Source organism: Lepisosteus oculatus, chromosome 15 (genome assembly GCF_040954835.1).
Source record: "Lepisosteus oculatus isolate fLepOcu1 chromosome 15, fLepOcu1.hap2, whole genome shotgun sequence".
Lineage (NCBI taxonomy): Eukaryota > Metazoa > Chordata > Actinopteri > Semionotiformes > Lepisosteidae > Lepisosteus > Lepisosteus oculatus.
Genome location: NC_090710.1, coordinates 30601750 through 30629373, shown reverse-complemented (window position 1 = coordinate 30629373; position 27624 = coordinate 30601750). Strand labels below are relative to the sequence as shown.

At 42.2% G+C, this 27624-nt stretch overlaps 2 protein-coding genes and 1 non-coding gene across 7 annotated transcripts; 1 reads left to right on the top strand and 2 right to left on the bottom strand.

Moving 5' to 3' along the window:
- The first annotated feature begins 1275 nt into the window (after positions 1-1275).
- On the top strand, positions 1276-20816 carry LOC102696477 (serine/threonine-protein kinase Nek5). Of its 5 annotated transcripts, none has more exons than XM_069178812.1 (22): positions 1276-1769; positions 2509-2645; positions 2842-2938; positions 3679-3776; positions 4919-5002; positions 5641-5711; positions 6187-6273; positions 8973-9027; positions 10243-10443; positions 10958-11048; positions 11912-12042; positions 12761-12990; positions 13416-13494; positions 14589-14705; positions 15871-16020; positions 17174-17272; positions 17365-17448; positions 17813-17878; positions 18090-18312; positions 18816-18953; positions 19577-19685; positions 19766-20816. In XM_069178812.1, exons 2-22 carry the CDS (start codon positions 2529-2531, stop codon positions 20034-20036), a joined length of 2598 nt encoding a protein of 865 aa, XP_069034913.1. In that variant the 5' UTR covers positions 1276-1769; positions 2509-2528; the 3' UTR covers positions 20037-20816. The 5 variants fall into 5 exon arrangements, with proteins under 5 accessions (XP_069034913.1, XP_069034912.1, XP_015219861.2 ...); XM_069178811.1 differs by having other exon boundaries at positions 2491-2645; XM_015364375.2 differs by having other exon boundaries at positions 2486-2645; positions 15871-15951.
- alg11 (ALG11 alpha-1,2-mannosyltransferase) lies at positions 20448-24616 on the bottom strand. Its single transcript, XM_006639324.3, has 4 exons — positions 24539-24616; positions 23891-24112; positions 21817-22748; positions 20448-21554 (listed from the first exon to the last, which is right to left on the bottom strand). The coding sequence occupies exons 1-4, from the start codon at positions 24577-24579 to the stop codon at positions 21271-21273; spliced, it is 1479 nt and encodes a 492-aa protein (XP_006639387.2). The 5' UTR covers positions 24580-24616; the 3' UTR covers positions 20448-21270.
- A 2005-nt stretch (positions 24617-26621) lies between these two features.
- trnal-caa (transfer RNA leucine (anticodon CAA)) lies at positions 26622-26734 on the bottom strand. The gene is made up of 2 exons: positions 26697-26734; positions 26622-26667 (listed from the first exon to the last, which is right to left on the bottom strand). It is a non-coding gene; the product is annotated as a tRNA-Leu (tRNA).
- Positions 26735-27624: the final 890 nt, after the last annotated feature.

Here is a 27624-nt window from a genome sequence, read left to right as displayed (position 1 = left end):
AGAAGAGGCAGGCGGTTCTGGTGACTGAAGATAATGATAATGTTTCTTTATTAGCCCTATACAATTTCTTGCATTAGGAATTCATCTTTTCACATACCCCAGCTTTTCTCCATGGAGACACAGACAGGGAGAGAAGCCTGGGGTCAGAACACAGGGTCAGCCATTGTACAGCACCCCTGGAGCAGTTGGGATTAAGGGCCTTGCTCAGGGGCCCAATGGAGTAGGATTCCTCTGCTAGCCCCAGGATTTGAACCGGCAACCTTCTAGTCACAGGCACAGATCCTGAGCCAAAGAGCCACCACTCTGCCCGATAGCCCTGAGAGCGATGAGACCTCAAGCTTGCGAGCCCTGCTAGGGTGAAGACTCGAGACAGTTAAATGTGTGGAATAGGAGATATCCAGTGAGCTGAAGAGGAAAATATTTCTGTTTCCCTGGTTACTATTATCATGGTACTTTCATTCATGTTGATCATGCACCATGTGAAATTATTCAGATCAAGAAGTTAAAATTTCATCGATTTTTCTCAGGAAAACATTGAAATCTCTGAATCGTGTTGTCGGCTCTCAAGGATATCGAACGGATTCTCTGTGGCTCGGGAATACATTTTTGTTCTCACACATTTTAAAAAAGAGATTGTGAATACAAAACGAACTTCCTCTGCTGCTGAAGTCCTGATGTGAAGGTAATGTCAGTACAGGCTGGTGAGGCCTGATGTTTTTGAAAACAATGTTCAAGCTATTATTTGCAACGTACTGTAGAATGAAAATATGCCCAACGGTCATTTGTGATGTCAAGATTCAGAATAAACAAAACCTTCTACCTCTCAATTGATAAGATTTGTTTTAGTTTAAGGAAACACAACATCAAAACGTCTAAGACAACTGTGGTGATCCTAGGAATCCTAGGTGATAGTATTAAAATACTCAGTTCTGCAGGGAAAATACAGAACAATTTATGATAGCCATGTCTATATTAGTTATATGAATACCATAAAAATGTAAGTAAGCATTTACATTTACTTGATTCGTACTGTTGCGATGATGCACTTAAGATTTCAAGACTTTTTATTTTCTGGTGGACTTAAGACACTGATGGAAACTTCTGGGTACCACCAGATTCTCATCGTAAAATGCGCGATTTCAACAAAACAATTCAATGAATTGTCTAACCGTTAATTTACTACTTTTGTTCAGTACAGAAGCTGCAGTACAACGGTAGCAGTAGCACCAAAAGATATTTCCTCCACTCTCACCCATCGGCGCAGTATGACGTTCGTCCCAACAGCATCTGATAACCCAGACGTCTTAGACTTACTTATTTCATTAATGACAATTCATTTTTAAACGATTATATACATGAAGATGGTACAGTAGGTTAAAAATTAAAATGAAGACACTTCAGCATCCTTTTCTGAACACATACAGTATAAGGTATAGAGGGAAAAGAGGGCCAGGGAAACAGTTCAAAAACCATAACATAACCTGAAATGTTGAAGAACAAAAGTTCTTTTGTATTTCCAGTCACCGAGTGCGTGATAATCATGATGTGCGGTACCTACCAAGCAACAATTCTTGAGCGTTTTGTGAAAACTAACAGGAATACAAGTCCCAGAGTACCTTGCTGACTAGTGTCTCCCCCCTGACTGGCGATCATGTAGCTTGGCAGCGTACAGTAGCAACGGGTAACCTTTCATCTTCTGGTTGTTGTCTGACCAGCGCACGGCGTTGTTTCAAGTCTGTAAAACTCCGGGACTGTCGGTACTGGAGCCGGTAAGTGTTTTCTAAGCGCACTTCCTTCACAGTGTAGCAGTGTAGCAGTAGGCGATCGACAGGTCTGCTGAACTAAGGAAGACATTTTTGTGTACCGGTCGCCTTGGATACCGTTCTGCAGGTGACATTTTGAAATGTATTTTTTTTTTTCAGTTTGCAGTAGGCTGGTTTATAACGCTACAATACAACTGAAATGTAATACAAAATGTAACACACATAAGCAGTTTTAAAACAAAATGATAATTAACTTTGATATGTTCTTTTATATCTTAACTGCACGTCTGCTAAACTATGACGTTTATCCAGAAGTCTGACGCTCCAGGGTTATTAGTTACACACAGCAGTTACAACAAAAAACGTTGTGTTTTCTTTCTCCCTTTTTTTCAGCATGGAATAAACATATAACTTTATATCCTTTATTGCCCACTACTGTATGTGCACAGTTGTCTGTATGTGCACCCGGGAACCATTATTTCATCCTTGTAAATTAATTATTCTTGTAATTGTTGTGTTCTGGTGGTCTAGCTGACTTGTCAATGTTCCCTAACTGATCACACAGGAGTAAAAAAAAAAGTTGAAGAATAAACATTTTCTCTTGTATGAGCTATTGTGACTCTAAAGTTGTGTTATCTTAATTTTATCAACAAAAATATACTGGTCTTTCACTATACTGCATGTTTACTGCTGTTTTTTTTTTCTTTCCTTGTTCGTTTCAGCACAGGTCTTTATCTCCTTTCAGCATTTCAACAGAACTCTGTCATGGAGGAGTACGAGGTTGTTAAACTCATTGGTGAAGGGGCGTTTGGGAAAGCTTTCTTAGTGAAACCCAGGCGCATCGACAGGCTGTGTGTGATCAAGGAGGTCAATCTTAGAAAGGTATCCGGAGCACCATTTCCTGGCTTTGAATTCTTCGCTTACTAATGACTCCCCTTCATCTGTTTAGTGTTTATGAGTGTGGATTGAAGGCTGCCTCAATCTCTTTCCAGTAACGTGTACTCAGGTTCTGTGTGGGTCCTACCCAGCCCTGTTCCGCAGGTCAGTTCCTCTCTTGATTGACCCCTCTCCTCTGCAGATGCCTACGAAAGAAAAAGAGGCTTCTCGCAAGGAGGTGACGCTGCTGTCCAGGATGAAACACCCCAATGTTGTCACCTTCCTTACCTCGTTTGAGGGTTTGTATGGATCTCTCAGTTCTATTCACTGCATTTCTGGAGGCATAAAAAAGAGAAAATAGGTATTTATAGGATGGTGTTGAGCTACATTCAGTACAGGCAGCCCTGGGACTGGCCAGACCATGGGTACTGAGGTCAGTAGCTTGGCAAAATCTTCAGGCGATCAAGTTTGCTGGTGAAAAGAAATTTAATCAATATTTATGGATCTACACTCCACACATAGAGGGAGAGAGAGAGTCGAGGAGATTATATGCTAGTGTTGGCTTTAACGGATTTGTTGTATCTGCTGAAAACAAACATTCACAGTCTTGAGCCACAGCGCTGATGATGCTTTCTGTCAGCGCGGCTCAGGAAGCGAGGATTTCTTTTGCCTTCGCCAAAGTTCATTATCAGAGAAGTAATTAGGCACGTCAGAGCCTCCGTCAGCGGCAGTCCTGAACCTGTGAGACTTACAAGCAGTTATGTCAAAATGAAATCTCCGTATGGGAAGGAAAAAGGCCCACCCTGGCAAAGATGAACGGTTTTTATCTTGGAATTAAGAGTGATGCTCAACGGAAGCTCTCAGCACTTTAATTTTCAATCAATGGGTAATGAACAATTTCCTAGTCAGGACATAATGCATTAAAGCCCCTTCACGCAGCGTATAAGGGTGTAAGCTCATGTAAGGCTCGTTTGGGTGAGCTGTGGTGGTGCTCGGCTCGCCTCTCGCCTCACGGCCGGGCTTGCTGTGGCTGTTTCAGAGAGGATGAAGCTCTACATCGTGATGGAGTACTGCAATGGTGGGGACCTGATGAGGAGGATCAACATGCAGCGGGGGAAGATGTTTGCTGAGGAGCAGGTAGGAGAACCCTTGTCCTCAGTCCCCGATGTTGGAATCGAGCAGCTTTTGAACAGAGAACTGTATTGTACCAGAAAAGGTTGGAGTTTATTTCTTTTTTAAGTTTCAGGCTTGGTGCAAGTTATGGTTTATAGGAAAGAGATGCCTCCCAACTTATTTGTCTTCTGTCACATTAATGTTAGGTCTTCATTTCATATAGCGGTGGACCCTGGTGCTTGTAAGTGCAGGCAATGTGAAAAGATTGGAGCAGGTGAATTCTTGTACTACAGTGCAACATATTAGTCACTGCAGGGAGATAGCTGAGAGACCAGATAGAAACTGTTTTATATCTATTTATATTCTGTATAATATGTTTATATAAATAACATCCAGTGCCTTGTAAAGCATTCCTAAGCGTTCACCACTCTCCATAATGGTCCATTTTGTTGAATTACAAATGATCTATTTTTTTTTCTAAAGTGAACGTGATTAATCACAATTTGAACGCTCAGCTCAAAAAGATGATATGGGGGAAAAAGTAAGTCAGCAAAAAATGGCAAAGAAAAATCCCAAATCGAAATATTTTTTTTTGGGGGGGGGAATGAATACTTAAGCAATATCAAGTAAATATACTGTATTCCATTTGATCTTGAAAGTACTTTACTGAAAGCAGGTGAATACCTTGGTAAGGCACAGTATGTAGTGTTTAGTTGTTTAGTATCTTATAATAAAATGTAAAATTCCACAATCTAAATCACTGATTCCTTATTTTGGTCCTTGAAGGCCTTGATCCAGCAAGTTCTTAACACCTGATAGAAAGGGCTACACTGGTCATACTAAGTCTTAATTTGGGCATCTGAATTTAATTCTAAAATGTTCTGTTCTAAAATCACTTGTCTTATGAAGGTAATAATCTAAAGTTGTTATACAGTGACTGTGTGGGATCAGAATATTGACACTGCTGTGAATTTCAATTATGCCTGTATGTGCTGCAGTAAAAACATAAGAGCAATTCTGAATTTACCTTTGATAATAATAAAGATAATAAAGTACACAATAATAAAGTAATGATAAGGTTTAACAGTACTGTTGAATACAAGGATCTTGGGCTCATTCTCCAACAGGTTGGGATATATCTATCTTCCAGCTGTTTGTCTCCACAGATACTGGAATGGTTTGTACAGATCTGTCTCGGATTGAAACACATTCATGACAGAAAAGTCCTGCACAGAGATATAAAGGCTCAGGTATCTACAACATTCCATTATAATCATCCAGGTGGATGCTGCACATTGGTGGTGGTGGAGGGGATCTCCATTACCTGTAAAGTGCTTTGAGTGGAGTGTCCAGAGAAGCCCTATATAAGTGTAAGCAGTTAATTAATTAATTAATTAATCAATCAATTAATTAATTAATTATAAACCAGAGTGAGAATGAACACACTTCATTACCTTTGGTTATATGTAAACCTAGTTTGTGCTTTTCTATTACATTTTTAGTGCTGAAATGGGCTGTCTTGTAGGGGAAAATCCCACTGTGCTCTGAAAGCTTTGTTGTTGTTTTCTCAAAAAGCAAGGATCCGGTGTTTTAGCTCTGTATAGGGCATATGATTCAAAATTAAAAATTGCATCTCTTACTTTCATGGTTTCTGAGGAACAATGACTTGTATGTTTGAAAAACTGTTTATGTTTGGAATTCTATGTGTTTCCAAAAATGGACATGCACCAACTTCCAGTTATGTTTTTTTTTCACTGCTCATACGGCTCAAGAAACAGCTGTGCTTCACCTGTGACATTTACCCATTTTTAAAAAAATGGCCTAGTCTCAGCTTTGTGGTTATTTGTGGTATTCCTTTACAATCTGCTGGAGACTTTCTGTTTTTCAGAATATATTCCTGGCCAATAATGGCATGAAAGTAAAACTTGGGGACTTTGGAATAGCAAGAATGTTAAACAAGTAAGTGGCTGCCAAGCTCAGAGCAACAGCTATCTGGTAGAGAGCGTTGTGTAAAAGGGGAACAGCTGTAAAATCTCTCAGTGGAGTTCACATATGCCCACAGGTGCCATTGGCTGTGCTTCATCACTGTGTAGGTATTTAAGAAAAATGACTTGATATTTAAACTATTTGTTTTGTCTATCCATAATTTTAAATAGGATTGCAAAATAAGTATAAATCCTTAACAAATCTGACCAATTCTTTGATATCTTTTTAACACAAAACATTTGTAGAGGAAACAGATTTCATAACTTTATTTCGTATGCTTTTGGGATTTTTGGAATGATATACAGTGATGACATCATGTAGCCAATCTGCTGTCCAGTCCAGCTTGGCTCATCGTGTTTCCTGCGCTTGCAGTCCACCGAAGATCGTTCCTCTGGTGTTGTTCATTGCTTTGCTAATTTCACTCACCTTCTTATCTTGTATTGATTAGCACCATGGAGCTGGCCCGTACGTGTGTGGGAACCCCCTATTACCTCTCTCCGGAAATCTGTGAGAACAGGCCCTACAACAACAAAACGTATGTGCCAACAAAGCAGCCTGTAAAAACCGTGAGGGTCAGTTCGGGACGCTTTCGCTTGCTTGCTTTTGCTTCTTTGCTATGCTGCTGAGGTTGGTTCATGTAGGTGTTCAAAGCACGGCTGGTCAGCCCACCTGCTATAACCCAGTGTTGTGGGCTTAGTGGGGATATTAAGTTGTTAGCTAGAGTCAATTACCAGATCAAAATCCTGCCCCACCAAGCAGTTAATAGCGTGCCACACATCTTAGTGTACAAAGATGTCAATTGTGGAATTCCCCAGAACTTCGATGATGTAAGCGCCAAAGTTCATAAATACTGTATATCTTATTGAGTTCAGCTGGGTAGCTGCGTCAGCATGTGTAGGCTGCAAAGGAACAAGAAGAAAAAAAAGAAGAAAGAGAACACAACGTTTCGGCCGTGGAGTCTTCTTCAGGTGTCAGCAGGTGACACCTGAAGAAGGCTCCACGGCCGAAACATTGTGTTCTCTTTCTTCTTTTTTTCAGCATGGAATAAACCTATTACTTGTATCTTATTGAGTGCCTCAGATAACATGAATTATATGTTTTCGGAGCTGTAGTGATGTCTCAATGGGATAAAAGGGAAAGAGATGGTTCCAGCCTAGCTCTGACACACTGTGATTGACCTATGCTGATTGTAGGTGTTTCTGTAAATACGGGTTTGTGGTCCAAGTCTACATTGAATGAAATCGTTCACTTAGTGTCCTCTTTAGCTAACCCTAAGGATAAGCATGAATCTCAGTTTCATTTTTTCACTCTCTTCTGTACCTGTTTGCCGACCTTTAACACGGCAGTGCAGAAGAGCATGAGTGGTTTGCACGAGTGAGCAGCCTGAGGATTGACATTTGTCTTAATTATTGCAACTTCCATTTCCAACCCAGATTGAAACTGAACGAATACCTTTCGTTGTGGTACGCAGCCGTCGCCACTGGCAGCAAAGCCAGAGCTCCTCTGGCAATTCTAAGGGATGTCTTTCATTACACTTTCTTCATTAGAATGAGATGCAGTTTTGAAGTTTGGAGTTATTTCTGAACACAGACACAAACAGAATAAAAAAAGAAATGTGTATTTCTCGTGTTGAAAGGGATTTAAAGGTCTTGTATTGCTACTCATCCATCCTGTGTTTGACTGAAGTAGAGCAATAACCTTATTTGCCAAGTACATTACACGCACAAGGAAACATAGAACAATCAATAATACATCTACACTTCACACAAAGAACATGCACAGGTCCACAGTTATATACACACACTACATCTGTATTCCCGTGTTCTGGTTAAGCAGGAAGATGGCCATGGGGAAGTTTTTGTTTTGATTGACTGGTAGCGTCTCCCTGAGGCACATTTTTGAAACAGGTGGTGTCCTGGATGAGCGGTGTCATCGACAATCTTCTCTGCTCGCTTTCTCAGTCTTTAAAAGATGACAAATGGCAGCTAAGGACTCTGTGCACAGTGGGCAATGTGTTGTAATTTGCCTCTGGAGTGGACAGACGCATGGCCACACCAAACCAGTTGAAGCCGTGAGAAAGCTCTCGATGTTGGCTCTATAAAACTGACTGGGAATGGGCTGAGAAACACAGAGATTTTTCAGATAGTGCAGGAAATACAATCTCTGCTTTCTGTGTGATGATAACATCTGCCATACTCACTACGACCTCGGCTCTTTTGAGGGTGACGGGTTGTGCAGATTTGTATCTGAAAGTCAGTTAACATGTCCACTGTTTTCAGACTGCTGAGCTGAAGGTTGTTCTTGACACCCCAGGCGATCCACTGCCCTCCTGTGCCTGGTCTCCTCTCCACTGCTGATAGCACCCAGCTAGGTGGTGTTGTCTGCAGGCTTCAGTAGTTTGACAGAGGGGCTGCTGTTCAGTCATTGGTAGACAGAGGGCAGAGTAACGGGGAGAGAACGTAGCCTTGAGGTGCACTGGTGTTCACAGATAAGAAGTCTGACAAATAGGAGCCTGTCCGCACATATTGCATTCTGTTTGTTAGGAAGTTGATGGGAAGATTCAGATGAGACAGTTTATTGGTAAGATAAGATCACTTTATTGGCCATCTACAATTTCTTGTATTAGGAATTTGTCTTTTCGCATACCCCAGCTTGCTCTCCATGAGACACCACAGACAGGGAGAGAAGCTGGGGAATTAACTTATGGTAAGATAGGAGTTACCCAGTGGAGATTGACATCATTGCACCATTTTCTGTTCACATACTGTACAAACACACTCCTCCACCTAAGGTGTGTGATCTGCTCTAAACAGCTGGTGCCCCGGTAGCGCCACTGATGAGTTGAAAACAGAGGCACTGAGCCATGTTTCAGTAAAGCAAGAGGCTGATAGAGTAATCAGAGTTTATCTGAAGAAGTAGTTGTACTTCATCTATTGTGTTGTTGAGAGACCACACATAGGAGAGAAACAGACCAAGCAGCACTGTTCGAAAGCTGCATCTTCTAAACCTGTTCTTGCCCATGGCTTTTAGATCTGTGAGAAGAACATATCAGTTCAAATGGTATTATGAGTAAGAGCTGTATCGTATTTGTATCGTAGACAGAATGATAGCATGCATAGAAAGATTTGTACAGTCAATGACCTTGATAAACCATGGCAAAACTTGGTATTGTTTGAAAGATGTGGATCGTAAGATTTGTTTTGTAACGATCATGTTAAACTTTGTCTTGCTCAGGGATATTTGGTCTCTAGGCTGTGTGCTGTATGAACTCTGCACCCTTAAGCATCCGGTAAGCAGTCCAAGTGTTCTGTGGCCATTGGTTTGAATACATGAAGAGTTATTAAAACCAATAACAAAAAACAGGGTACATCAGTCCTGCTGAAATGCAGAAAATGAACCACATTAAACCAGTAAAGATGCTGTAAACAATGCTACCAGTAATAAGCCATTTAGTAGATCATTTTATCCAAAACAACTAAAAGAAATGGTTAGAGAAGAAGAGGAAGTATTAACAACTACTGTCGACTTTTTGTATGGCAGGAGTTCAATTAAATCGCAGGTAAAGTGTTTCTTCCTTAACCACTAGATCACATAGTCTGTGCCTCATACTTTAGGATGTTTGTGTTTGTATAGCATCGGTACAGTATGGAGTTACTGTACCACAGAGAATCCTTCAGTTACTGTAGATACTATTACTAAGATAGCAAATATATTTAAATTATAAAATAATAATTTGAACTTGGTTCACGCCACCCAAACACATCCCTTGTGTATCTGATGCACAAAGGAAAGATTATTTCATCCTTATACTGTTCCACATTGAAGTTCCATGTATCATGTACCTGAAAGGAGAAAACAGTATGCATGGAATTTAAAATAACAGCCTGGTTTTACAGTAGAAGGACATACAGTATATTCCTAATTTATGTTGCAAAGTATTTTGCAATTGTAAGATTTGTTTGAATGACTGTAGCTCAAGGGTTGCTTCGAACAGTTACCAATACTGCTTGTAGCCAAGTATAATTTCTTACTATAATTCAAGTACCTAGATAATTATCACTCTAGTCAGAAGATGGCACTGCCAGCTGAATTTTCTTAAAGGTGCAAGAATTGTTTGACAAAAACATTTTACATTTATTCAATGTTCTTCAATAAGACCTTTAGTCTTAGCCTTTCTTTTAGTTTATATTCAGTTAAAAAAAGGATACAGCAATAAAATATTTTTTTTTGCCTCTGTTTTAAATCGTGCAGTGTCTCAGCATGTCTAATATAAAAAGTCTCATACAAGTCCTCAAAGCCATAATAGTACAATTACTTACTAATATTCACGTAACTGGCTAATTATCGGTCTTGCCAGAACATACGGTAGCACTGTCAAATAGATTTCTTTAAGACGCTGATATTGTTCAAGAAATAGTCTGGAGCTTTACGGTTTACAGTACATGTGAATGCTGAACAGTGTGGTCTCTTGGAGGAGACGTAGCGAGGTTGTTTCTGGTTCCAGTTTGAAGGCAGTAACTTGAGACAGTTGGTGGTGAAGATCTGCAGAGGGCGGTGCGAGCCCATTGCGACCAGGTACTCCTACGATCTTCGCCTCCTTGTGAGCCAGCTGTTTAAAGTCAGCCCCCGAGACAGGCCCTCCGTGAACTCTGTCCTCAAGAGGCCCTTTCTGGAGAAGCGCATCGCGAAGCATCTGGACCCAGAGGTGAGGGCTTCACTCCCTGTTCCTCCTGCAGCCCTGTCTACATCGCTAAGCCCCTGTCCCAGTAACTCAGTACCGCCTAATGTGCAGGAAATAGTACTCTGACTTGGCCGTGAACTTGGAACCTCTCCTGTCAGCAACACTTTGACTTTAGTCTTCCTGTTGACGATTAAAAAACAATTGTGGGTTCAGCCTCATGTGGAATGTTCTGCTTCCACGCCCTTGTTTAGCTGAGTTCGCCTTTAAATTCGTAGATAAGTGAACTCAGTCTTAATCAACATTGAGTGAACTCAGTCTTAATGTTTTGTGATAGACTATTAAGTGAACTCAGTCTTAAGGTTCTGTGATAGACTGTGCTCTAGATGCCTCTTTTCATTTAATTATACTTGTGTTTTCATACACTGAATTTTACCACACTTGTTTTTAATGAAGAGAGCAAACCTTGATTTCTGGAGGTCAACAGATAAATTAGAAACACTGTCCCACGCCATGTGTTCACAGTGTTTTCATTGGCCAGGTGATTAAAGAAGAGTTCAGTCACACTGTTCTGCACAGAGGGAAGCCCTCGGTTCCACAGCTTCAGGGACCTGCTGCAGCAAAGGCACAAGGTACTGACTCTATCTAAAACCAACTCTCCTTCCATACTTTTCTTTTTAATATTTCAACTGTGAAAACATTTCTTGGAAAACAAAGACAATTTAAGTAAGACATATAGGGCTACTTGCATTAACTGTTTGTTCACCGTTAATTAAAGAAGAAGAACCTTAATACTGTAATGTAAAACCACACCAGTTTAGTGTGGTATGACATCACCCCCAACTCATGTCTGAGTATAAAAGTAGTCAGTTCTGCCATCTAGTGGTTGATAGTGTCTTTTTATAACGATTAACTATTATTTTCTAGTTTGTTCAAGAAGTAGATATGTTAGCTGTGTCCCACGCCTAGAGAAAGCCCCAGAGCAGAAACGTTGTGTTTCTTTTCTTCAGCAGGGAATAAATTTATGTGTTCATTTTCTAGTTTGTGCTTAATCTTAAATTACACATGCTCAGGATGTCTGGAATGTAGTTATAAATGGCTTTAAAACGTGCTGGTCATTATGGATTAAAAGCTATAATCCAACATCTCATCCTTAATGCTGAGCCAAGTTGAATGCATAAAGACAGTGAGTACCCTTCACTGACACTAACAATGCCCAAAACATTCCATGAAGCAGCTACAGTGTCTACTTCTTGAACAAACTAGAAAATAACAGTTAATCCAGGTGGAGCTGCACATTGGTGGTGGTGGAGGGGATCCTCATTACCTGTAAAGCGCTTTGAGTGGAGTGTCCAGAAAAGCGCTATATAAGTGTAATCAATTAGTAGTAGTTGTATTATTATAAAAAGCAGAGACAGTGTCCTTTACTGGACATACTATTGATAACTTCTGGACTGTAAGAACGGACAGCAATTGCTGTATTTCTTCTTCTCAGTACCAAAGGGTGTGAAGCCCAGGGCTCAGGAGAAGTGTGCTCCTCGGATGAAAGCAGGAAACCCAGTTAGGAAGCTCTCTCCAAGGCCTCAGTGGAAACCTCAGGCAAGGGCCTGTACGCCAGAGTGTAAGGTAACGATCAGCTGACCAAAACATGCAGACACAGACAAGTCTTACAGAGAACAGGTGTATTGTTACACTAGGTAATTTAGAGACCATCTGGGACCAGAACCTCTGTTTCCATGGACCCAGAGTCCTCTCAGTTGAACAGATCACTTGCTTAATTCATATTAATAGCATCACACAGGTGTTGCCAATGTTTAGAACCAGGTGACCCACAAGAGTAACTGTTAGGGGATCTCCAGGGCCAGCTTTCAAGTCCACTTTTACAAATGCTTGAAAAATGGGTCTGAATATGATCTAGCTCTTGTTGTTTCACAGTGTTGACTATTGCATGTAGGCACAATAGTCTAAAGACACTTCTGATTCTACTGCATACATGTAAAATCCAATTTAGCAGCCACAGACAGCTGTTCCTCCCTTAGCTCATCAGCATAATCTGGCTAATTTTCAGCACTGAAGTGGATAAAGAGTAATAAATCTTTCAGAACTATAATTATTCTCATGAGTAATAAACAATGTTCTTTAGATGGTTCCACTCCCTAGCATTGCGAAAGACAATGAATATTTACACCTACGATTCACAGATATGTTGCATTACAATAAACAAGAAGCTCCTTAAAGTTTAAGACCTGAAACGTTCATTTCCTTTCCATGAAGATTTAAACTTTTTTTTTTTTTCTGGTGACATCAAATGCTCTGGATTTCACTGTCCATTTCGTTTTCACAGCCCGCTTACCCTAAAGCAGCGGGAGCAGGCAGGCCGACAGCTCAGCAGTATGACGATTATGGGAGGAATGGAAACAACAGGGAGCATGGCTTGTATAAGCACTACCACGCTCAGCTAGACCTCATCCGAAACCGGCATCAGGAGCAAGCCGCTCTTCCCCAGGCTCCGCTCCTCGAGAGGGATGAAGATCCCTGTCGCGACAGAGCGCACGTCCCTCCATCGTACCGGCGGTAAGCTTCAAGTGTTCAGACCCGACGAAGAATCCGTATGAAGTACAGAAAGCATAGACTTTACACGAATACTTTTTCAGGAAAGCCCAGGGACTTGGTAAGTCATGAGCACCTTGTGTCTGAAACACGTTTGTTCACAAATTCATGAAGCTGATAAGTCAAAAATGTCATCATTTAATATTGCAAAATACATCATATTACTGATGTCCTGCTTATCATGTATCCTTTGCTCCCACAATCCTTTGCATAAAGCATTCGGACCCTCTAGCCTGCGTGTAACATCTGTGAGAACTGTGGTGTATTAAAAACACGGTGGGTATTTGTTTTAAAATTTTGGAGGACAGAGAAACACAATGGTCACTTAATCAAAATCAGTAGCTGGTCATTGAAAACTGCAGCTGACTATGTGCCCTCTGTCTTTCCAGGGTTAATGAGGCACATGATGAATACCTAAGAAGAAGACAAGAGGCCAATCAGTACAAAATCAAAGTAGAAAAGCAGCTGGTAAGACACTTTTCCTATTACTACTGATTGCATTTGCCTCTATATTGCAACACCTTGAAAGTGTGAATCGTTATATTCCTAATTATTCATATTCAATGCTGGTCTGAGTATGATAGCATGGGGGTTAATGAGAATGTGGACTCTTTCTGCACTCCTTCTTAGAGTCATTACGGAATGACAAAAAGGTGTGTCTCCATGTGGGCACGCGTGTGAGTTTTTGCATGAAGATGCGATATGGGTTTTTATATAAGGCTCAAAGCTTCGGTGGCTTGATCACACTGCAGCAGTCACAGGGCTCAGTGAAAGAGAGAAGGACTGCAGTTGGTGCTGAAAACAATGTTGAAATGTCATCACTGGGGCTTCCAGAGGTCCATTTGTTTAACATTATTAGACTCTAGTATTGCACCAGTTTAACTGGCAGAAAGTACTCAGCTGCAGTCTGTACCTCAACAGACAGTCAATTGGATATTACCAAAGGGTTCTGTTTTCTCTCTCGTTGTAGATGGAACAACCCAGGGCAGGTGTTGTAAGTCTGTGTTAAGGAGAAGAGCTTTAATTAAAGGGCAGAAGTTCACCTCAAGGTTTAAGCAGCCCAAGTTGATAGACAAGTTGTATGTTGTATGAGACTGATTGGCTCACGATCTCTGGAAATGTTCAATCCCGATTATTCTTGAGCTTTCTCTCCCTTTTATCTCTATACGTGTGGATTATTTATTACCTGTAGCGTTTCTTTTAATGTAGAATATTTGTTAGGTGTAGGGGGTTATAACAGAGGTAAAATAGCAGTTATGGTTCCAAAAATAATCTGGCACTTAACAGATTTTAATAGGTGAGTGTGTTGCATTAACCAATGAGAAATGTCAAAGCCTGTAAATTAATGATAGTCTGATTTCCCCACTACACCCAACACGATAATAAAAACAGACAAATTCAGAAACCAGTGTCTCAGTTCCATAAATGTATCCCAGGAAGTGGTGATTTTTTGTTCTGTGGTATTAAAATATCTTCAAGCACAGAACAGAGCATTCGAAACCCACGTCCTACATTACTGCTGTAGAGCAGAATCACTGACAAGCCTGACCTTCGACTTGCAGGGTCTGCGTCCCTCCACAGGGGACGCTGTTTGCCACAGAGCACAAGCACTAGAGCGGCCTGTGCCTCCCCAGAGAGGCAACCACCCTCCATCCTCCAGGAAACAGAGCGATCACGAGGTAAGAGAGCTGCAGACTGCTTCTAAGAAACCATTTTACTGCCGGAGACCCTGGAGAGAAACCAACTCAATCCTTCTGCATAGCCAGTATCTTATTCATTTTCCAGTTAACAAGCATCAGTCCCAGCTTGAGCGACTACTGGTTTATTAGTTTAGCTAATGGTCTATTTATAACAGCATACCACCTGAAGATCTGTTTATCATTTGTATTTCTAGAGCCGGTAACCATTCTGCCTGTCTATCTTTTCTATTATTATTTTGTATAGAACTTAGTTTTTTCTTGACCTTATGCCAAGATTTATCACACCATTTGGGTCAACACTTTTTAAGATTTTCATCCACTTATTCTTGGGATTAATCTGTCCCAGGTTTCAGGTAGAATATACTACTCAAAAGCATACTGTAATATGATCACTGTATGACGTTCGTTGGGGGCTTTCTGAGTTCTGTCTGAGTTCTGTACATCCCCATACAGATTCTGTGTTCTTCCATCTCCATTCTAGTTTAAGTGTTTTTGAATTTCTCTGCCTCTAGCTTATCTGGTTGCTAACTGCCAGGTGCTTCTTAAAAGCAGCTATAAGTTTTGACAGTGTGGCTAGGTAGTTTGTTCTGGATTCCCATAAATTAAACAGGAATGACATCAACACTGCTTCCCAGCAGCTGAGCCAGCTGTGCATGTGTACCTCTTGCGAAATGAGGAGATGAACTCTGTGAGCACTGATTATGTGATATACTTGTTTGTTGTTGACTGACACAAAGGGATCCGTAGTGTTTCTCTCAAAAAACGCTGACCACTAATTGGCTTTGTATTTCAGGGGATAACACGCAGTTATGAGGATGTTATATAAACATTACTTTATGTAATTGAAAAGAAACAAAAACTGTAATGGAAACTCCATTGAAAACCGGTTTGGAGATTTATAAACAAATCATGTTCTTTCTTTAAACTATCATGTATATAACAGATGCTCACTTGATCAACAGAGAGGTATATTCTGAGAGTACCCTTTTTGAAAAAACAGCTTTAACTTTACTGCAGTGCTCAGCAAACATTTTCCTAGAGCCAATGCTCTTTTTAAAACCAACAAAATCTCTTTCCGTTATAAGTAATAAAACGAGCTCGTAAGGGCCGTTCAGACTCCACTGTGATTTTGTCTTTCCTCAAGGAGTACCTGAAACAGCTTGAGGAAATCAGGCAGCAGTATCACAATGAGGTCAAGGGGTTCAGGAAGAAAGCAGCAGTACAGGTAAAGATCAGAGGAGTTCCCGCGAAGATTTCTTCATCAGGAAACACACTGTACAGGCAAGACCTCAGTGTAAGAAGTGAAAAATTAATAGTTAACAAAACTGAATTTTTACTGTTTGTTCAAATGTTAAAGATCAGTCACGCTTTTTTTCTTGCATGTGTTTCTTATCATGAGGTTATGCACAATTCCTGTCTTATTATGTAGTCATATTATAAGACAAACACTGTAAAATACAACAAGTGTCAGCAGCAGATCTGAAAGATGTTTTTTTGTTTGCCTGGACTATATAAACAAAACGGCTCTCAATTATACAAACACAATTGTATTTGGTTGAATATACACCTGGCAAATACAGAATGCAGTCTTTAAATTACATATTTTATATTATGGTGTAGACTCTGGTATTGACACCTTAATTTTCACCACTCTGACCTCAGAGTTTCAGAGCTGTAGACCACAGTTGTTAATCCTACATAAATCACACTGTTCACTGGCACGTAGAATGAAGAATTTAAAATATTTAAACAGGGGCCTTGAGTGTAGTTATTATTTTGATTGATGTCTTTAGCCAAAGAAACTAAACATGAGTGAATTGTAAATTATTCAAACTTGAGTAGTAACTCCAGTTCTATCTCTTCTAAATGTCTGATTGAAAATTAATGAGAAACACAGACATTTTTACATTTTATCTATTTTTTCAATTTTTTTAAAATGCTGTATGCAGCTGGGTCTGACACAGTAGTTTATAAGAAGCATGTTTCCAAGGGGATTTGGAAAGTTGTTATTGTCATGATATAAGATCACTTTATTGGCCATCTACAATTTCTTGTATTAGGAATTAATACAAGATTAGCAACTTCAGATTAGCTCTCCATGAGACACACAGACAGGGGGAGAAGCTGGGGGTCAGAGCGCAGGGTCAGCCATTTATACAGCGCCCCTGGAGCAGCTGGGGTGAAGGGCCTTGCTCAGGGGCCCAACGGAGTAGGATTCCTCTGCCGGCCGTGGGATACGAACCGGCAACCTTCCAGTCACAGGCGCAGATCCTGAGCCACAGAGCCACCACACTGCCCAATGGGACTTCCTCACTGGCATGCAGCCTTTCATTTTAAACAGTTTCCTATTGTACTCCCCATTCTCAACCCCAAGAGAGTTGTTCAAGAACAACTCGCTGTCTCTTCATATCACTTTGTTCTTTTTTGCAATTCTGAAAATGCCTCAGCCCGAGGTCAAAGCAGAGACATATTTGGTTGAACGGTCCGAGCCAACTGAATCTCCCTCCCAGGCAAAAGAACAAGACCATGGAGCAGAACATGTTCAGGTAGTGTGTCTTTTCTTCCAGCAGTGTGGACATTTTACACACCAAATAGCTTTCAGACATCACATGCTCTTTTTTTTTGTACATGCAAACAGAATGTTGAAGAGCGCCTGAGACACATCACGTGTGATGAAGACAGACATGCAAGGAAAGCATTGGAGATAAAACACAAAGCAAAGGTAAAACGCAAACACTACATGCACTAAACCTCATCTGAGGAACAAAGTAAGACTAACACTGGATCCTGTCAGTAACAAACATGTTAACTGCTGTAAGCTGTATTACTGTACCAGTGGACATCTCTCCAAAACACAATTTCCAAATGAGCTAGTGAAGTAACCTGGGGCCTTGAGTTGTATGACTGACATCTCGTCCTTGCAATGAGACGTTAAACTGAGGTGCTGACTGCTTGGTCATTTAACATCCCCTGGGTCCTAGGCATTGTTTGGAAGTGTAATGAATAAGGTGCATTGGAATGTAACTGTTATATACAGAAGAAACAAAAAACAACAACAAACTGTATACTTTTTTTATTTGTGCCAGAAAGGGGTCATGTTTGAAGTTCGTTTAGATGAAGAAGACTTACAAGAAGATGACAACACAGAAGAGGTATGTTTGCACATATGTAGGAGACACCAGATTTATACTTGTAAATGGGATACAGAACTTGTAAATCTCGATTGAAGCAGATCTGCGTGACAGAGGTAAATTAGTTGAAACCTCAGAGCCAGTCAGCCCTCCTGCAGCAGATCCATTCTCATACTGATGTCTTCTAAATGCCTTCTCCTCAGTAGAACTACCGCATGTGGCATCTTTTCAGGAAGTGGATATGTTGAACCAGACCCTGACCTTCCAAGATGGAGAAGACCTGAGACAGGTGGACTGGAAGCCCGTGGGGCTGGAGGGTGGCCCACAGGAGCGACCAGCAGACGGCGCACGAGGGAGGAGGCTGTGGGGTCAGGAAGTGCCGCACACCCTCCTGAATGCCATGGCCAACCTGGAGGTGTCCTCCGCGCTGCCCACCATGTCTGAGCACAGCCTCCGTAAGGGCCTGTCTTTCACTCTCTTGCCTTGTGCCACTGTACCACGCCAAAGCTGTGCACACCCCCCGTTTTCCATGATACCACCAGCAATTTGGTTTTTACAAAACCTTGCTTTTAAAAGGGTACTTTAAAGCAAAATATTGGATCAGGAGGTACAAGACCATTTTGTTGATGCCAGAATGCTCAGCTCTGTTTTCTGCAGCTGACAGGTGTTTAAAGCTAAACTGGGGCTCAAACTGATAATACTTGATAAGAACACCTTCACTGACATAGCTTGTAACTGCAAAATGTGGTAAAGAAAATCTCCCTTTAGGTTATTGAGACGAATGATACCAAGTCTATTGGTAGAAAGTACAAGGAAGAAATGACAGGCCTGCATTTTGGGGACATTAAAGACACAAACCTGTGAAAAAAAGTGTTTAGCTATACAGGGGTCCATCATGATAGTTAATGATGATACCGCTTCTGTTTGTGCCCTGGAAATGAAATCTGCCCTCTGCCAGCAGGGGAAGATGGACACGATCAGGAGCCTGCAGGACCGAGGGGTCAGTGGCAGGACAGACCCCCAGAAACACTGCTGAGGGCGCTGGCAGAGGCCGAGCTCACCTCTGCCAGCACCATCCTGGACACAGGTCCCCTGGGTAAGACACCGCTGGCCTGGTGCTGACCGCCACCCTCCCTCCCTCCCTTCAAATAAAGAGCTCAACACAATGTGACGCCACTGTGATGAAGCACATGGTTGGCCGCCTGGCCCATCAGCCGTCACACAAGATCGATGTTAAAATGTTCGCGAGACTGAATCGTTTTTACTATTCTACAAGCTCAGTCCTGCTCTCGCTGGGGAATGGTCAGAAGGTCATTTTTAGTTAAAATGTAATCAGCGAATTTTTAGTCAAATGTTTTCATGAAAAAAAACTTTGATTATAGCGCGTTTCAAAACTAGACCTTCAGGTAAACTAGAATTCCTACCACGATTTGTTGTATTTCATATGTGTGCATTAGAAACATACAGGTGGGGAGCTGCGTCAGCATGAGTAGGCTGCAAAGGAACAAGTAATAGGTTTATTCCCTGCTGAAAGGGGTGTCACACCCGAAGAAGGCTCCACGTTGTGAAAAACGTTGTGTTTTCTTTCTTCTCTTTTCAGCAGGGAATAAACCTATTACTGACTCCTTAGAAACATACATGCTCAAAGTGTCTGTTAAAACAACACGATTAGTTTACCCAGCGTTGTGTGATGGTTTGGGCTCTTCTCTCAACACTCAGAGACCCTCAAACCTTGGACACCCGTGGAGGAGGGTGAAGATGAGGAGGTGAGCTCTGACATCGATATGGATGAAGAACGGCTGGAGCCCAGATCAGATGACGACGACACGTAAGTAGCTCCAGAACCTCACAGTCGGCATTTTTTTACTTTAGGGAACAGGTGCTCAGAACGAAATTTCTTTTTGGTAGAAACTTCGAAGAATCTGAAGACGAGCTGAGAGGAGAGGTGGCTGATTCCATGAAGAACTTCTTCTTAATGAAGGAAGATGAGGAAGAGGAGGGGCAGGCTGCACAAACACAGCAGGGTGTGAAGCTGGCTGAGCCGCAAAGTGGAGATACACCAGCTCAGACTGCGCAGTCACACAACGAGGAGACAGAGGCTCGGGAAACGCAGGCTCTAGAGAACAATACGCCTGACCCCATGCAGAACAATCGCAATGGGACACAGGACCAGGTTTAGTCTCTGTCTAGCATTATAAATTATAATGAAGCTGCAAACAGAAATCGGGGGGGACAGTTTTGCAGAGCTTCAAAACTAAAGTCACTTGGACCAATGCTGCACTGAAGGATTCCATATCCCACTCGATTACTGCAGAACTGTTGTAAATATTGTATAATGCATTGAAGCTCTTCTTGTTTCTCTGCAATTCCAGCAGGAAACTCACCATACTTTTACACTGTAGCATCTTTCAGTGTTCAGAAACACTGGCTTTTTCCTTGCTGTCCTCGAGGTTGAAATGTAAATCCAGATTAACACAAAAGCTTGCTTTTCTTTAGGTCATTAAATGTTTACACGATGGTTTTGTGATCGATGCCAGCTGCTTGTGTCTCTTTAAAGTATTCAGCGATTTTAAACATAATTTAAAAAATAAACTTTTAAATAATTTAATGCAGTACATCACACATATGCAACATCAAACTGACAGATTAAAAACAAATCATTAAATAATCTGCAAAAAATGAATTTAGAATTATGCAACCCACCTAACCCTTCAATTAACCCACTGCAATGTACACACTATACACAGGGCTATCATTCAAAGGGCTAAGCCTCGGAAAAAAAGATTTTGGTCTTTTTTCTTAAGTGAAAGTCATGCACCCTTGCGTAGTACAATTCTCATTATCGCACTGTGCCTGGCACACATACCAAATGTGGATACAAAAAAGGGCAGCAGACATTAATGATGTGATGTTTGGCTACTTGTTTTTTTTTAAATAAATTAATGGATGTCTGACAGTTTCCCATTATCTGTGCAATCTTTCCAGTGCATTTATATGCCCGTGTATCTATACACTGTATATGTGAATGCCTGTCCTTGTGAAGAGAGGGGTAGCAAGAGAAGGAAAACTGCTCAACAGATTTCTCTCTGTCCTGACTTCTACTGTCTGCTGCTACAGCACTTCTCAGTTCAGACACAGCTCCTTCCAGTGGTGTTAAATCATGTCAGGGGGGTGAACTGTTAAGTAGAGCTTCAAGGACAGGCGATTTCTTCAGTAAAGCAGAAGGTTTATGAACAATACTAATCAAGGCTGTTAGTGTGATTAGCCATCAGAGCATGCAGTGCTTTTGGGCCTATTTTCTGATTGCACTACAAAGTGCCAACACAAACATGCTTCGTCTCGGCTTGTTCCCCTTTGGCCTGAAGACACAGCGCAGAGGCAACTGCAAGCCGTCTCCCTTCCCCCAGCGCCTCCTATCTTTGCGCTGCGCCCATAACAGGCTCCACAGCGGACAGGAAGGAGGCTTCAAACTCCCGGTCGGAGAAACGGGATACAGACTGGCGTGCGTTCCGTCTGATCTCCAGCCTGGCCTCTGGCGACAGCGCGAGGATCCTCTCCAGGGCTTCTGCGTAGCCGTCCTCATCATCTGCCAGGAACCCGGTCGCCCCTCCCTCGTGGGGGACCACAATGTCTAACAGCGGCCCCCCGGATCGGTGGGCCAGAACGACCATCCCCGCGGCCATGCACTCCACGATCCCTGCACACAGGCGAACGAGAGAGGCACATCTTGAGAGCCCCGCATTCAAGAGCAACCTGCATCTGTCGGGGTGCATCTTCTATTCTTTTCCTGCTGCGCACATGCATAACTAGCTCTGACAAAGGATTCCAAGCAGCCTGCGCTAGAAATCAAAGTTGCCCATCACAAAAGAGCATAAAGCACATGCAAAGGCATCCTGACATCTATTCCCCTACTGCTCTGGATATTAACAGTAAATCAATACAAAAATCGATCTCATTACCTATCCCGAAATGCTCGTTCCACATGGTGTGCAGGCCCACAGTGGCGGAAGCCAGCTCTTTCTTCAGTTCTTCAAAAGGAATGTTTAATTTAAACTCCACCTTGTCCTCAACGCCCAGCTCCTGGCACAACCCCCTGAGCAGCCGCACCCTCTCCTCGTCCTCCTGGTTCCGACAGCCGCCAATCAGAACCAGCCGGGGGGCTTCCACCTCCCCGGCCACCGTCTTTCCCAGGAGCTTCTGAAACGCATGGATCTGCAGCCGGTGGTCCTTCTCCGGCCTGAACTGGCCAATCGAAACGACCGAGTGGCGCTTTTTTGCCTGGCCACTCTCGAGGGGGATGTCAAGGAAGGCCTGCACGTCGCACGGAGGGTACACCACACTGGTGCGGTCACGGCACCTCCAGAGCGTCAGAATGTGGTTCTGCGTCCAGGTGGAGTTCACCATTATCACATCACTGCAGGAGCCAACCAACCCATACAGAAAGGCAAACATGCAGTAATAGATTAGTTTGATGGCACTTAAAATAGGGTTTCTTGAAATATACTCGGCGTTGTTGAACCTCGGGTTTCTACTGTGAACCACTGACAGCATGTCTGTGCTGATGGTGGGGTAGTGCACATAGCTCGCAGTGCGACACGCTGCCAAATACTTAAACAGTGGCAATGTGAAGGCGTATCCCATAGAGTCTATATAGATGTCAGGGACAAGCTCTGTGAGCGCTTCCCATCCCAGGAAAATCGAGCCGAGGCTTTGACCCAGCAAGGTGAAATGAGGATAGAGGCTGGCTTCCACAAGAAAACGATGTTTGAGGAAAACAAACTTCACTGGCCCAGGAAGTCTGATGTTGAATCTTCTTCGTGCTCCTTCAAGAATCTGCTCGCCCGTGACGCCCTGGTCCCCAGTATACACCACATAGGAAGCATCTTTGTACCTAGAAAAGCACCATAACGGTAATGAGCGAAGCAGATCACGTGTATAATCATCTTCATGTTGGCAGAAATACAAGGTTAACCACTATAATATTTCATATATAATATTTTTGTTTTTTGTAAATACATGTATTGTTTCCTTTCTGTGACTTTTTAAAACAATGTATGAAAAGTATTACTATTGCACTGAGTAGATAAGGAAATAAAAAAAAACATCTTCAAGTTTAACCAAGCTCTGCCATCCATTCTCTAACCACGTCATCTAATTCAGGGTCACGGGGAAGCTGGAGTCTGTCTGGAGGAAGGTCAATTTTACATTGCTTCAGAATTTATTCATTTTATAGTGATCTTTCGTATACGAGATTTAATAGTCTGTTGCCGGTCTAATACTTTATTTTTAAAAAAGCAAGACCGATTCAAGAACAGAATGTAAGTGTGTCACAGGAAACCGTCGGAGACACTTGCTACACGCAGCTTCAGTGAAATGTAAGTGGCAGCTTGACTGACTTGCTCTCTCTGCTTCTGTAGCTTACCTGTACTTCCACTTAGTAACAAAAGAGTATAAAGATAGGCCCTTCCAGAACTACTCTTTAGAAGAGAACAGAACAGCTCTGGACTCTGATCTTTATGCGCATCAATAAAAAGATTGATCATCTTCTCACTCGAAACCTGATCTCCGGTGCATTTATTTCGAACATCAGCAAGCAACGGGCGCAAGGCAGGGTACACCCTGGTCAGGCAGACAGTCCAGTGCAGACACAGACACACAAACAGACACACCAGGGCCAGTTTTCCCAGAATGTTGTAGCTCTGTGGGATGAAACTGGATAACTGGAGAAAACCCATGCAAACACAGAGAGAATATACAGAACCCACACAGAACCGAACCCCAGGAGTTGAACCCAGGACAGAGCTGCATGGCAGCAAATCTCTCTACTGTGCCATCCTCAGCCGAGTTCCTGATTTTGGCAAATTTAACCTTAGGGTCATTTGTTTTTACAGGTGTGATCAAATAAACATGTCTCAGTCAGAACTTGAAGGCAAGTTTAAAAAAAAAAGAATTTAAACCGGGTGTTAAACCTGAACTTTCCGGATTTGGGAAAACGGGCGACAAACGCCGAGCTCCCGCTCTCCCGGTGCTCACCTGCTCTGCAGCGCTCTCAGGGCGCACCACAGCACCCTCTCCCCGCCGCCGCCCGCGTTGCAGTAGGGGTGAAAGAAAGCGACAACGGGGGAATTGAGTCCCTGCTGCCGGTCGGTCCTCCTCCGCCGAAGCCACAGCCGTGTCCCCAGGATCAGGAAGAGGAGCAGGGCGGTAAGCGCCAAGCTGAGGAACACGCAAGGCACGACGAGCGACCACAGCAACCTGGAGCAGAAAACATCAGCCGTCTATTGTCATAAGCGGACTCAGTGGACACAAGCCTGTGGGAGCCTGTGTCTGCACGCTTTCATCAACCGAAATATGAACAGACACCGACGTTTTTGAAGACAAGGCCATTTTTGCAGATGCCTTCGAACGACATATAACTAAACAAGCCAGTCAGTTAACCTCAATACTGTATAGACACAGCACTCGGAACGTGCTAATAAACCGTGTTGCAATACATTCATTGATAAAAAAACAGCCTACACACCTAACATCTTACCGACGATGAGAGTATCACTAATGTAGTATAACTACCTAGCTGAGCGTTTATCTTGTTTTTGTCAGCACTGAAAAGCAGTGGTTGATTGCCTTTTATTAATGTCATTAAAAACATTAAATACGAAACAGATTAGAAATCAACTTTACCGGACTAATTCGCATAAGCACAGAAACCCATGTTCAGCCATTTTTTACGTGTTTTACCTACGACCCCGGAAACTAAATCCCCCACGTTTCCGTTCTTCCGCTTCTCTGATTGGTTAGAACCGGGTTGCTGACGTGTATTCGTAGTTGCTAAGGAAATGACGCTTTACTTCGTTGTCGAAATGACATCCTGAGTGGGTCAAGTTGGGTGCTGAGCATGTAGTGAATATTTACCTCGACAACTTGGTTGTTTTAGAGGGTAACCCTGGTTAACGTTAGTCCAGTACAGTCTCAGAGAGGATGAATAAGTTTGAATGTGTCACGTTTGGGTAAAGGTATCGCCTGCTGAAGACTGTTTCATGTAGACCCGAATTATTGTAGATAGGGTGAGACGTTCCGCAGCAGTGTCGTTAACAAGTAACTGGCTTCCGGTCAAAGTCCGTGTAGACTTTAAAATCCTCATGCTCACCTATAAGGCTCTACATGGCTTGGCACCTCAGTACCTGTCTGAACTATTATCACCCTACTCCCCACCTCACAGCCTTCTCTCTTCCAATTCTGCTCTCCTTACTGTCCCCCAAGCCCATCTACATTGTATGGGTGAGAGGGCCTTCTCCTGCTGCGCCCCCAAGCTCTGGAACTCTCTCCCCAAGGATATCAGAGAGTCACCTTCTCTAAACTCCTTCAAATCCAGACTCAAAACCTTCTTCTTTAGAAAAGCCTTTACTTACTTAACACCCCTAGTCTCCTCTATATATTGTAATTGTGTTTTATCTTGTGTATTCTTTTTATTTATTGTTGTTGTCATTCTGTAAAGCACTTTGAGAAGCTACCTTTAAAGGTGCTTTATAAAATAAAGTTTATTATTATTATTATAACTCTGCCTTTGGGTGATGAGAATAATACCAGTATTGAACTGGGAACAATACTTGTTAAATACTGTCCATTCTCTAGGCACTTTACCCACCCAATTCAGGGTCACAGGAAGAGCCAGAGCCTTTCACAGCAACAAAGGGACACAAAGCAGTGTACACCCCAGACAGGAAACCAGTCTATCACAGGACACACACACTTTCCCCAGGGCCAGATTTTACAGAAGCTAATTAACCCATCTGTAGGTCTTTTGACCATGGGTGGAAACCCCCAATAATGCAGGGAGAGCATAGCTCTGGTTCAAGAATTGAACCCGGGGCCAAGCGCTGCGATGCAGCGCTCCCAACGACCGCACCACTGTACGTACCGCCCCCACACCTTCCGTCTACTGACTTTTTAAATATACGGTGAATTATTGATTACGACCAGCCAGTGTCGCTATCGAGGGCTCCAGTGCACACACTTTGAAGTTCTTCTAAGATACCTGGATTTTATCCTTCGGTGTACCGCAGCGTGAATGTATCGGTACTTCTTGTTTGGTCTTTAAAAATATTGGTTACATTGATAATCTTTTTTTTTTTTGCACAAAGATTGCTAGGTGTCGGAAGCCGGTTCTCTTGGAAAACCTCGAGTCAGTGAATTCTTAGGAAGCAAAGACCGTGATGGGGCGAAGGGCCTCCTCTTTTGTAACACACGTTGTAGGTAAAGGTATTGCTTATATTTCCTCTTTGAAAACCATAGAAATTGTGATAATAAACGTTTTAAAGGTTTAGAAATGAGACCACTGAACTTGATTTGGTTTTCTTTTTGCTAGTAGCTACCTGGTCCGGGAATCTCATTCTGCCATCTGTAGGTCTTCAAATGTACTGCACTTAGGTTTATTTGCATTTGTTTTCTGTACGGTCTCAATGTTTCAAACTTTCACTGTTGATCCCATGAAATCCATTGAGTTTAATTTCTTAATACTTTTGGGGATTCCGAAACACAACATTCACCGCGAGTCATATCAGGAACTGTCAGGCCCGGGCATTCCAGCAAGACAGGAGAATTACATGCATGCTTTCCTTAGAAATACCAATTGTGTTTAGGTAAGTTTTTATTCTGGCGATTAAAATTGTGCATACCACTGTAACCGTGGTCGTAATATGTTAAACTGAACTTGAAGTCTTACAATAAAACAGCAGTTTTGAAAAGCATGACCTAACAAAACGCTTGTCAGAAGTGGGATTCGAACCCACGCCTCCATTCGGAGACCAGAACACCCATCGCTCACGGAAGGCATCGAAACCTTGAGTCTGGCGCCTTAGACCACTCGGCCATCCTGACAATTACAGATGGTCGAGCGCACAAATACCTCACAACCATCCATATGTTCTATTTGCTTCGGCCATTTTTACTAAATACCGAAAAGGGATTGAAAAGCAAAAGGATGCTATCATTATTGTTTACTGTTGTTTACATTGCAGTATGGAGTGGAGCGGGCGAATTGTTTACAGCTGAGAGTTTTGAAGTAGGGAGCTGTGTCTAGGAGTATATTTCATGACAGAAACAAATAACTGTTTCTCAGTAGCAAATCACCTGTAATAGCTACATGGACACGCAGTTTTCACTGTATTCAGAATACCTGCACTACTATATATTGCATACACCATGGCCACATAACAGCTCTATTTATATTGAGTTTTATTCCATTTCTATTACATCTAATAAAACCTTAATTTTTGTAATCTTAATTTTGTTTTTGTGATTTTTGTGATTCTTGTGATTTTTGTGAGCTCGCAGAAAAGACGTCATTGCCAGCAACTACTGCTGCACGCTGTAATGTTGTGCATTGGATAAATAAACTTTGATTTGATTTGATTTGATTCTGGCTCATTTTATTTTATTTTTTAAATTATTTTAGCAAGGAGCCTCTTCCACACACTTCGGTTAGTGCCCGTAACAATAAAGAGTGGAGGAGCGAGTTTTCTCCGCTTCTGAAAGCCTGCGCATTCATACAGCTGAACTCGGACAAAGCTCCAGCACCCCGAATGACGGAACGGCCCGCAATGGGTCTTATATTTCGCAAAAAGAAAACATCTTAACACACAAAAGGTGTCATGTTAACGCCAAAGGCAGCTTCTATAATATGGTGCATTGTTTTCTTGATTGCGATTCTTGGAAGAAAAGCGACACAGCCAAGGAAACACAAGTGGCTTTGATTGAGCGTTGCTTCG